Below are 11674 nucleotides of genomic sequence, written 5' to 3' on the forward strand. Positions count from 1 at the left end.
ATGTTTAGTTATACCCCAATCCACAATGCTGACATTGAAAATATATGCATGTATATGTACATATATGTGAACCTTTTTTTGTTATGCCCATTTGATAAATATCAAATACTAATATATAGCACAAATTAAGTGGTTAGCATCTCTGCCTCTGTTTTATGTTTGAATCTTCCTGTGTGGAGTTTGCATGTTCTACCTGTTATTACATGATTGGTTTGAAGAACATTGGGTTGCCTTGTGTATGAAATGTGTCATAATGTATACTATACATATATGTGATTTGCCTAATGAGGACAACCGGTATAAAAAATTGGATAGATGGAGCCAAATGGCAAATAAGAGCAAAATGTGATACATAATATTTAGCAAGCGACTCACGCACATTATGTGACTTACAATATTTTAATTGGCATATTCACAGTTTTTACAAACAGACGCTTTGAAATTCAATTGGTCAATGATGGCCGTGGCTTTCAGGGAGTTCCGAAACAACTTCGCCTGTCTCCAGAATAGTGTCACCCTAAACACAAAACAAAGGACACATAGACATATTTAAGCCCATCAAAAGGTGCCGAACCATTAAATCCATACTGAATCCTGTCCACGATTTTGACCCGGCATTGGAAAATGAGTCACAGTCACCTATATTTAACAAATAAGGTTTTGGCAAAATCAAAAAGAGAATATCAATCAACCTTTCTTAGTTTGTAAGAAAAATAATAAGAAAACCATGAAACCAGAAGAACAAATTCAATCCTGAATCATTTTCCTCCAGATTGTCAAAGAGGTCATTGTGACCCACAACATACTCGTGGTGAGGTGAAGCAGAATAAAAGCATTTGAAAAATGTAAAGTGTGAAAATGAATTGGTGATACTTACTGGGAAAAGCCTAGGTTTCAATTCCACAATGCCATATGGTCTTTGCTGTGAGGGACAAAAACACAAAAAAAAAACAGTAATTACAGGCTATTCACTACAGTGGCTCTCTGACTTATAAGCTTTGCCCCCACAGTGAGCTCAAATAATTTTTCCTCGCTGAAATTAACGGAAATTAAATTAATCAGTTACCTTGGAAAACCATTTTTTGCGTGTATTTAAAAAAAAAAAAAAGAAAAATTGCAGTCAACGATATTTTAATAAAAACTAAATCAACTGAAGAATTAAACAGTCTGTGCATCACAATTGCATTCTTCAATATCCATTAATGTTGTGCTGCTTCTTCAAGAAGGCAGTACAATACAGACAATACACAAAAAATACGGTCATAACTCTGACTCAGTAAGATGCAGTAATATTGGTATTTTTTTGCAAAGCATAGAAAATATATGATAACTGTCAGTATAGTTATGTCGTCGCTGCACTATTTGTATACAAATATCCATTCCTTGAAGAGTTATAGTTACTGTGATATTAAGACTTCGTCAGCCCATTTATCTGCATGTTGCATTGTGATATAGCAATAAGCTTGCATACTTTTGTAAATTGGGTTAAATACGCAAGATAATCCTTGTTAAATTTTACAGTACACTCCAACTGGGAATGGTGACAAATCTTAATAAAATAAATTTTATTTTATTTTTTTAGGTATTATTGCAAAATTCTCTTCCACCCTTTAATGCGCCCAACTTAAACTTTATTTTTCAAATCCCCCCTACGGATAAAATTACAGAAGGAAAAATGTACTGTCCTGTATGTTGTCATGTATGATGTTGAAATGTAGATTTTACTCACAGCAACATGGTATTTCACGTAGTAGTGGACAACCCAAGCAGGAATCAACAGGCGTGTTAATGTGAATACGCTCCCCTTGTAGGCTTTGTATGTCTGTAATGAAAAACATTGTAAACATTAAAAAAGTGTACTGTAATAGACGATTAACAGTCAAACTCAAATCTGGCGATTGCTGCAGTGTCCCACTAGTTGACATTCCCATTAATTATTCCCATTTGCAACAAAAAATGCAACGATATCTGCCTATGAACGCCAGCGTGTGTTTGCATCGCTGCTAGTTAGTGTTACCATCACTCACGTAAAGCCTCCACAGGCTTTTGGGCTCCAGAAAACCTGCCCAGAACTTGGCGACAGCGCCGGGTGGTTTCGCCTGTATGACGGGCTCCCGAGGACTGAGTTCTTGGTCCTTCAGCCACTGCCTTCGGAGCTTGGTGATCTGATCCACGCGAAGCTTCTCGTCCGGAGTGTAGCCTGACATGATCGTTTATTTATCGGATATTGTTCAACAACCTCAGCCGAGCTCCAATGACAACATGGAGGACGTCACGTCGCAACCGGATGCAGATTCGGCTACTGTACGAGTTCACCAGCGACGCCTGCTGCACGGGATGATTACAAGTAACAGAAGTTTGAACTTTTTGCTTTCGTTTTCCAACTCTTGGTCATAAATTTAATGTAAAATAATTTTGTGTGAATCCCAAAACAGTAAATAATAATGTTACAATTTTAAAATTATGTCAACAAAAACGATGTAAATATTCATTACTATATATTTTTAATTAATATCATAAGAATAATATTACTAGCGTCATCATTTCCATTTGAATGCATGATTACATATTAAATCATTCCGATAGCATTAAAATTCCTAAAATTCTATTTTTTTTTATTTAGGTCACACTGGTTACACTCGGGTTATATAAAAAAATAGAACGACACAATTCAGCCATCAGGTGTCTTGAGCACCAAACTGTTAAAAGATAAAGGAATAGCTTAGGTTTTCTAGCTCACATAAGTGTTTTGTGACTAAAGCGTTGAAACATTAAAAATACTTTTTTTTTACGGATTACGGATTTATTTGGTTATGTCTTAATTAGCTATGTCTAAACTAAATGGAAATGTGACTGCAGATTTTCCGAAACTACTTTTGTATTAATGTGGGAACTGTGTTGTTTGTACAACGACGACACACACGCACTGACAACGTCACAGACAGTAAAGAGTTTTGCATGGAGAAATTCTTAGCGGTTGTTCTGAAAATTAGTAGGAAACTAACGCTCCGATTTGCAAGATCGTTGGACTTTACCTCGTGATAGAAAAATAGGTACGCTGCCCAATATTCGTAATATTTTATCCATCGTTGATGTCGTATTTGTTCTGATTAGTGTTATCACTGGAGTCTATTAAACACGAACACAACAGTAATAATCAATCATCAAACTACTCTGACAAGTTTGGTTTGTCTCTTACACACGGTGGATTTTATAACACTTATAATCGTACGGTGGACATGAAAAAAGAACGGTATGTTTTACCTAGAATTTATGCGCAGTGCGAGTGTCTTGAAAGTTGGCACTGGCGAATAGTTTTGGTTTTATAACTCAAGTTGAAATGGCAGTTCAAGATGCGTTTCACTGTTTCCACCCTCTCAGCCAAAATATATTTAAATTCCGAGTGTATCAGAACGCCGCATACTTTGTACGTCACGTTCCTGTCGTCCCAGCCTCCAGGAGACGATAGGAACTAACTCTAGAATAGGGCGAGGTTTTGAGGGGTATCTTGAAGTTCATTTTATTGGTCATTTTTGGGATGACATTTGTCAGTTTCACTTCTCGTTTGTGACTAAAGTGGCTCAGCTATCGCGTGATCGTTGGTCTTTGTGCCTTTCACGAGACTCTCCGCCACGAACCTGAAGTAACGCGAGACAGGTCGGTTTGAGTCTTTTAGCTTTTTTTTCCTACATGCTGTTTGCAAGGTTTTTCAGCACAAGGTAGGCTTGGTTAGTTCTTGTGTTTGATACACAGCCCATCTGGTGCTAGGGTATGAGAAAAAAAATGATTCAACGTGACGTCACGCAACAATTTCTTTCTGTGTGCGTATACTTATATCGCTTACTTATCATCGACGCGCTACACTGTGGTCACAAATAAGAAAACAGTGGGGATAGATTAGAAAATTGAAGGAAGACATTAGCAACCCCCCCCATTCTCTGCCTCCAGAGGAGCTCATAGTTACCCGATTCGGACTATCAGTTACTTGCTCCTCCTTGCATATCACGTGACCACCATACCTGGAACGACGCGTTCAGATCTCCAATTATTTATTGTTGATAAAACACACACCCACACAGTTGGACATATTTTGAAATCAATAAAATGATTAATTATTACCTGGTCGCATTCCATTGTGGTCTATATTAATCTACTGAGTGGCCATCGATGCTCACTAATTTTAGTGCATCGTTGGTAATTTAGAGTGTACTGCAGTTTCTTCTTTTGGACACTTGGACACTCATACAACATGGCGTTCGGGTTCGGGTTATTTTTATTTTTGGGTTAGGGTTAGTTACAAAGTTGTTGGGTATAGATGATCACGTGTCAGCGTTACGCAGACTCATTGCAACACCATTATTATGCGCTCTGTTTTCATTATTTAATAACTGTATATTGCTTTTCGGAAAGGAAATTCGTTGAGATTAAAGTAAAAATATTGATTAAACTCCTTAGATAGAGCTAAAAAAAAAAGGTAGAGGCTGAAATGTACTTTGGCATGCAAGTAAATAAATTTGAATCAGAATCACCTTTCTTGGCCAAGTATGTAAAACACAGAGAATAAATAACCTAACCCCCCAATATCTCTATTCACTTCTTTTAAAAAAATCTCTCTCTCTTTATATATGTATATATTTACGTTGTGGTCATCTGTGGAGGTTAAAACAAAAGTGATTTGGCAAAGTAAGGAGTGGAAAAAACAGTTACTGTGAATATATTATAAAATATTCTACACACCCCTGTGCAAAGGCTGTTCAAGTTTTTATAAAGATCAATAGAACAGTTGAACTTAACTTGGGGTTACTCAGTGGCACTATAAATGATGATATTAGGTGAATTTGATTAAATCTGAACTCAGTGATCCTCTTTATATTCTTTAATTCCATTATATCACAAAACAGGCATTTGAACAGGGTTGTGTAGACATTTCATCTACACTGTATCCTTTTTCAAAATTAGGGAGTAAAAGTAAAGCGTCGTCAGAAAAATAAAAAGTTCAGACAGCTGAAAAATAATACTGAAAGAAAATACAATTCTGTTTTCTGATGTTTGTTGCATGTTTTTTGCAATGTCAATGTATTTGGAACTTGATTATGTAGAAAAGTCCAAAATGCCCTCTCCTCCCTCTTGATTCTACAGAATGTCCGCCTGTCCCCCCCGCCATGTTGTCTGGGAGTCGGAGCGCCTGGTAGCCTACCTTCACCCTCGGCCGTGGACGCCCGGCTCTGTGATCCTGGAGCGCCGTGTGCCGGGAACAATGGCGGGCAGCATCTTTCACCTGGAGGAGGCCGAGTATTTATCCTGGATGCTGGGGGCCAGGGCAGTGGCCCAGCTGCTGTGCGAAAAGCTCCAGGTGCACCGGTGTGCCCTGGTCGCCAGACCCCACGTGGACAGACCCGCTCAGGTGAGCTCCTCCTTGACCCTTATATTAACTGGAAACCCCTTTTTAGCCGTGGATAATTTCTCAACTTTCATCAAGCTTCTCCCAAGTTTGTGGACTTACACCTCCCCATCTTAAGTCATGCAAATTAAACTGTCACCATCTTCAAAACTTGGTCGTAACATTAAATGATTCGTAGCTGGTTTACATCAACTAAGTTCTCTTCGGCAATAATTGGCAATATAATGCGTCAATTTGACACATCTGCGGATCATCTGCACCCGAAAGAATGTTTTTTGTTTGCAATTTTTTGTCATTGTGTGGAGGATTACTGGAAACTTATGCCAAGGCCTTTTTTTTTTTTAATCATTGAGAACATATCCTGCCTGGTAGATGTAATAATGGAAAAAGCTATGAGAAGTAGTGTCAATGTGAGTTAGAGTTGTTGCTTTAATCTTCCAGATACGTGTCCTCCCACTGCACGGTCTGGATGCAGTGTGGTGTCCTCACCAGGCAGGAGAGGAGGAGCATCACTCTCACGATCCGGGGTACTGCACCTCCAAGACGGCGTCTCGATGGAGCGACGCCCGCCTGAATGAAATCCTGGCCAGGGTTCGCGCCAAACTCCCCAACCCGGATGCGCCACCCAACCTGACATTCTTGGGTGACGACCAGTCTCACCCTGGTCTATTCTCGCGCATCGTCAGGGGTGAAGAGCCGCAGTGGCGGGTGTGGGAGGATGAGAGCCACGTGTCTTTCCTCACGCCGTTCCCCAACTCGCCCGGATTCACTGTGCTTGTGCCACGCCGTCCTCTTTCCTCCGACATATTCGGGCTGGGGGAGAGTGACTACGAGGGTTTGGTGCTGGCCGCCCGCAAGGTGTCTCATCTCCTTGAGAAGGGTTTGGGGGCATGGGGTGTCGGCCTCATCTTCGAGGGCTTTGAGATCGATTACGCCCACGCCAAGTTGATCCCTCTGCTGCAGGTGCCGTCTGCCAAGGAAGAAAATCTCAGCTTGCAGTCGGCGCCTCAACAGTGCATGCTCTCGTATCCCGGTTATGTCACCTCAGAGGATGGACCAGGAGCGTCCTTGGAGAGTTTAGAGGAGATGTATGCCAAAATGGCCTTAAAGTAAATGCGCTTTATCTACACCATATGGTGCCCAAAGCACTTTAAAAAGCCATACATTAACACATTCATTCACACAAAGTAGAACTGTTCATTGAGGTTGTCATTAAAAGACAATTTCATCACTTTGTTGGTGGGTTCAGTTTTTTTAGTAGCTCAGTGTTACGTGAAAATATCAAAGTATTAATTTTACATCCATCCATCCATCATCTGTACCGCTTCTCCTCACGAGGGTTGCGGGGGGTGCTGGAGCCTACCCCAGCTATCTTCGGGCAGTAGGCGGGGGACACCCTGAACTGGTTGCCAGCCAATTGCAGGGCACACAGAGACGAACAACCATCCGCGCTCACACTCATACCTAGGGGCAATTTAGAGTGTTCAATCGGCCTTGCCATGCATGTTTTTGGAATGTGGGAGGAAACCGGAGTACCCGGAGGAAACCCACACAAGCACGGGGAGAACATGCAAACTCCACACAGGATGGCCGGAGCCGGGATCGAACCCACGCCCGATGTTGTCTCTCACTGTGAGGCCATCGTGCTAACCAGTCGTCCACCGTGCCGTTAAATTTACATGTTATATTTAAATCATTGTGCGCCCATACATCTCAAAACACTTCTATCCAGTTATTTGCCTGAAAATGTCATTAATCCATTTCTACAAACCTTTCAAAAAACGGAAAAATAGTACACTAAAGCATTGTACTTTATCAAAATGTGCAATAACAACACAATAGAATGGAAAGAATTTAACCGTTACTGGGCCTTCTGATAATTGAATGGGAATTGTGCTGCAAGTGATGTATTTAATTTAGCCCGTGTGCAAGCAGAACGTAGACATATTCCACACCGGTTGTTGAACGTGAAGACCGCTGCAATAATAACTGGAGAGAATAAAGAATATATGCCTGCATCATCGTATGCGTTCACATTTAAGTTGTTTGTAGGTTTAGAATTAGTGACACCGATGTAAGTTTCACTAGTGTTTCTCATTGTGTGTTAGAATTATGTCCATGAACTTTTAAGGGAGAAGTCAACACAAACATTGTCTCTACAATAATGTTCTATGAAGACCCACTAGCTTAAACATGGCAATCTGATTAAAATTGTGTTTGTGGAATATGAGTTAAGCCGTAATAAACGTGTCATTGTCAGTCAACAGCAAGTGGTAAAATGGCTGCCCCCTGAGATTGGTATAAACGAGTGAATTCGGCTGCTTGATTCAAGTTCCTCAAACACTATTAATCAGAATAGTGTGTTTTGACTAATGGAGGCACATAGTACATATTAATGTAAAGAACATTTGTGGGTTAACTTCCCCTTTAAGAGTTTGTGGTTTAAAAAAAAATACAGCAAGGCAGCAAGCCCGGAAGCATGATTACGTTTGACTAGTATCTTCACTGACGTGGCCTGTCTCTTGGGGTCAATTAGTCACCTCACAATTTGGGGGTGTAGCAACTTGTGCTGAAATTGGTTTAAAAAAAAGAAGTAAAAACACCAGAGGTTTTCAGCGGGGTGAATTTTAGCATATATGGGCACATAATCCTATTTTGCCGGTACAACCTCCATCCACGACCGGTGCACAATTCTGTCATCGTCCCTGTCTTTATTCATAAAAATAATCCTCCTCTTGTCACCGTCTATCTTTGTCATTTTAAAGTGCTTCTGTCTTTAATTTTCATATTCTAATTCTATACACACGTGATACTTGACCCATTAGGGACGATTAAAGGGAAGGAGGAAAGCCCACTTCCGTCCGTGCTAACCCCCGTGCTTTTTAAAAACGTCTCATCCTCCTCTGTTCCAAAAATGGGCGACGGTTAGATCGTTTTATCCCTGGGATGAAAATGCCATCTCTGAATTTCAGTGCTTACATTTTTACCTACGATGTTCAGCTCAATCAAGTATACATTTAAGTCAAGGCAAAACTGAATTTAAAGGGCTGCAGTTGGAAAGGCAAAAATCTTCGAGTGACACTTAGAAATAGACTTTGGAAGAGACTGTTTGAAATTGCATTCTTACCGATAAAATTGTGCATGTGGTGCTTCTCTCAGACTTTTTTGTATCACCGTATGCCACACACACTGGCTTTTTTGCTGTCGAGCACAGGTGTCAAACTCCGGTCCTTGAGGGCTGCACTCCTGCATGTTTTCCATCTCTCCCAGCTGCAGCACACCAGATTTAAATAAGCAGGATACTTATCATTCTTCAGAGCTTGCTGATGAGCTGATCATTTAAATAGAAATAGAAATAGAAATAGAAATAGAAATCCCTTTATTGTCATTGTACTCAAGTGTGCAACGAGATTAGAGGGCTCCCCTCTCCAGTGCAATACAACAATAAAGGTGTGTTGCAGCCGGGAGAGATGGAAAGCATGCAGGAAAGCGGCCCTACAGGACTGGCGTTCGACAGCTTTGTCGTGGAGAAAGAAACTTATGTGAAAACGCAGTGGCGAAAACAATTTATTCAAGTTAGGCGGGCATAGCGTCTGACTTGGCTTCACTTTTCTTGACGTAAGCGGAATTGTTAGTCCATTCATATATACACGTCTGTGGCCCAGACGGTTGAGGAGTGTAGAATCAGTAGGAAGCGACGTCAGACATCGACGCGGTGCGGCGTCCTCCCAACGCAGCATCCGCAGCCCCGACCTCCAACGCACTCCATCTTGGTGACGTAGAGGAGCGGTTCTATGCTGCAGCTCAGGTCCATGATGGAGTACACGCTGATTCTGATCTGGCAGCGGAACTCCATCACAGAGTAGTAAGGTGCGAACGGCATTAGCACGGGCGGCAAATAATTGACCACGATGATGGCCAGGACGATGAGCACCATTTTAAGCGCCTTCTTCTTGGCCGGGTGCATGACCTCCTTGCCGGCCACGGAGCGCCGCAGCACCCAGATGACGGAGATGTTGCACAACACCATGACGGCCAGGGCGAAGAGCACTACGCCGCTGAACACGCCGTTGACGCTCATGGAGCCTAGGATGCACTTAGCCAGGGCGTACGCCACGATCACAGCCCACGCCGCCACAGAGATGCCCGTGCGGATTTTGTTGTCCCGGATGCTGGCAAACAGCATCGGGTGGACCACGGCCATGTGACGGTCCACACAGACACACACCTAAAAGAGAGGAATCGCCAAGTCAATTATACATATCGCCTTTTAGGGCAGGGGTGTCCAACCTATGGCTCATGGGCCTTTTGCAGACCATCATGCATTTTACAGCGACATATCCTAAAAATTACAATTGACACGGCCCGCAAGGCTAGTTAAATGACAAAAGGTGGGAGGTGGGCTGAATGAGAAGGAAGGGAATTGAAAAAATAAATGTCACTATAACTAATAAATTAGTTTATATACAGTGGAACTTTTCTAGACATGGAAAGATTCAACTACAAAATAAAAAAAAAAATCTCTTCAACATACGATGAGGAATTAGGGTAATTGAATTTTAAACGCAAAAAGTTTCTTCCTCTTTCTGCTCTGTGTCAACGTCCGATTTATGAACATCTTCAAGTGACTGTTATAAAAAGGGGCATCTTACACTTGTTTGCTGTTGTTTTGGTTCTGAATGCGGAGATGAGATTTTGGCACTGTTCAGTGGAGGGGTCGATCTACATTAGTGGGATAGACTGCAGAAGCCAACTCAAATTCTTAAAAATCATCATCGATTTTCCTCATCACCTTTAACATGAAGCTGTTATGTAGCAGTTTTGTAAACAGAATTACAAAACAAAAAAGAATATATAATTGCTTGCTCGGTTGATTTCAGTGTTACAAAGAATTTCAAAGCGGCCCTTGCACAATTGCTTTTTTCTGTAAGCGGCTCTCAAATGAATATGTTTAGGCACCCAAGGTTTAGGGGTAGAACAGAAAATTGGTTTTGACTTTGACTTTGAGCTAAACTGATGGTAATGTACCGTTTTTGAATTGCATCGAGATCGAGCTACGTATCGAATCGTCTTTTATTAGAGAAGGGGTGTTCAAAATGTGGAGTTAATGGGACGGAGGTCCCAGACAGCCACCCAAAACTATGAGGTGGTGTATCCACCTGTGATTGGTGGATTAACGGTTCAAAAACCTTTCCTTCACACCCCTTCAAAAAATCTTACCCTGTAGCACCCCATTGATTCATTGTTGATGATAAAAAAAGTTGACAAAGATGTTAGTGCAGTTAGGCAAAATAAGGGTGCAGATTAATTTTTTCAAACTATTTAATTTTGTTTATGTGTTTGTTAATGGTCTTGGAGAAATGCCATTGTGGTTTAAAAAAAACATTAAGTCCCATTTACAGACACACCAGTCCCATTGCGAAGTCAGACTCACCAAGAAGAGCACCCCGGCATCCTTGACGCCATACGAGAACCTCTGAAGGTACCAGATGCGCATGTCATCCAGCAGCAGGGAGTTGAGAAGCTCAGTGGGCATCAAGAGGCAGAAGTACGCGTCCAATATGGCTAGGTTGAGGATGAACACATCGGAGGTGCACGAGTCGCTCTTCTTGGCGGCAATCTGCCAAATGACCAGGCCGTTGCATGGGGCGCCAACCACCAGGTTGAACACCTTGACGCCATAGTAAAAGACAAAGCCGTATGGGGCCACGGCACACATTTGGTACTGGTACCACAGGGGGGGCCCGAACACACCACTTGCGTTCATCTTGGAGGGTATGATGGAGGCTGATGTGATGAAGGGGAGAAAAAGCAATCAATTTCTCAAATTGGATTTAAAACAAGTACATTTAAGAAAAAAGTCGGAGAATTTGGAAATCAAAATCTGGATGTCACTTAATTTCTGAAATTGAAAAAAAAGAAGGCAGAGGTTAAGGTGTTTGGTCCCAGTAGGAATTCTAATTTCAACCATGTTGACCTTGGCCCCCTCGCATCTTATCGAAAGCCAACAGTCTCGAACCTGGGTTTCAAATTGGAGAGTCATCTTAAATTAGATCGGCAAATCAGCACGGTTGTTCGATCCAGCTTCTTTCATCTTAAGCTAAAGTGAAGCCCTTTCTTTCCCAACAGCACTTAGAAACAGTAATCCATGCCTTCGTTACATCTAGGCTCGATTACTGTAATGCACTTTACTTTGTTCGTCTTCAAATCTTTTAAATGGCCTCGCCCCAGCGTACCTCTCTGAGCTTCTCCCCCCCTACACACCTGCCCGCT

General features: G+C 41.7%; 3 protein-coding genes across 6 annotated transcripts; 1 reads left to right on the top strand and 2 right to left on the bottom strand.

The window, feature by feature from the left end:
• Window positions 1-380: 380 nt before the first annotated feature.
• ndufb6 (NADH:ubiquinone oxidoreductase subunit B) lies at window positions 381-4009 on the bottom strand. Of its 2 annotated transcripts, none has more exons than XM_088303679.1 (5): window positions 3965-4009; window positions 2028-2328; window positions 1730-1822; window positions 878-922; window positions 381-517 (listed from the first exon to the last, which is right to left on the bottom strand). In XM_088303679.1, the coding sequence occupies exons 2-5, from the start codon at window positions 2205-2207 to the stop codon at window positions 452-454; spliced, it is 384 nt and encodes a 127-aa protein (XP_088159805.1). In that variant the 5' UTR covers window positions 2208-2328; window positions 3965-4009; the 3' UTR covers window positions 381-451. The 2 variants fall into 2 exon arrangements, with proteins under 2 accessions (XP_088159805.1, XP_088159806.1); XM_088303680.1 differs by lacking the exon at window positions 3965-4009 and adding an exon at window positions 3265-3393.
• LOC148332002 (uncharacterized) lies at window positions 2904-6632 on the top strand. 3 transcript variants are annotated; one of them, XM_088303678.1, is made up of 3 exons: window positions 2904-3053; window positions 5140-5404; window positions 5843-6632. In XM_088303678.1, the coding sequence occupies exons 2-3, from the start codon at window positions 5141-5143 to the stop codon at window positions 6512-6514; spliced, it is 936 nt and encodes a 311-aa protein (XP_088159804.1). In that variant the 5' UTR covers window positions 2904-3053; window position 5140; the 3' UTR covers window positions 6515-6632. The 3 variants fall into 3 exon arrangements, with proteins under 3 accessions (XP_088159804.1, XP_088159801.1, XP_088159802.1); XM_088303675.1 differs by lacking the exon at window positions 2904-3053 and adding an exon at window positions 3413-3719; XM_088303676.1 differs by lacking the exon at window positions 2904-3053 and adding an exon at window positions 3415-3657.
• Window positions 6633-9101: 2469 nt separating this feature from the next.
• LOC148332003 (P2Y purinoceptor 1-like) lies at window positions 9102-11177 on the bottom strand. The gene is made up of 2 exons (XM_088301888.1): window positions 10836-11177; window positions 9102-9629 (listed from the first exon to the last, which is right to left on the bottom strand). Exons 1-2 carry the CDS (start codon window positions 11166-11168, stop codon window positions 9102-9104), a joined length of 861 nt encoding a protein of 286 aa, XP_088158014.1. The 5' UTR covers window positions 11169-11177.
• Between the last annotated feature and the right edge of the window lie 497 nt (window positions 11178-11674).

This window comes from Idiotropiscis lumnitzeri, chromosome 8 (genome assembly GCF_059441095.1).
Source record: "Idiotropiscis lumnitzeri isolate Australia: NSW breed Sydney's pygmy pipehorse chromosome 8, RoL_Ilum_1.0, whole genome shotgun sequence".
NCBI classification, from domain to species: Eukaryota; Metazoa; Chordata; class Actinopteri; order Syngnathiformes; family Syngnathidae; genus Idiotropiscis; species Idiotropiscis lumnitzeri.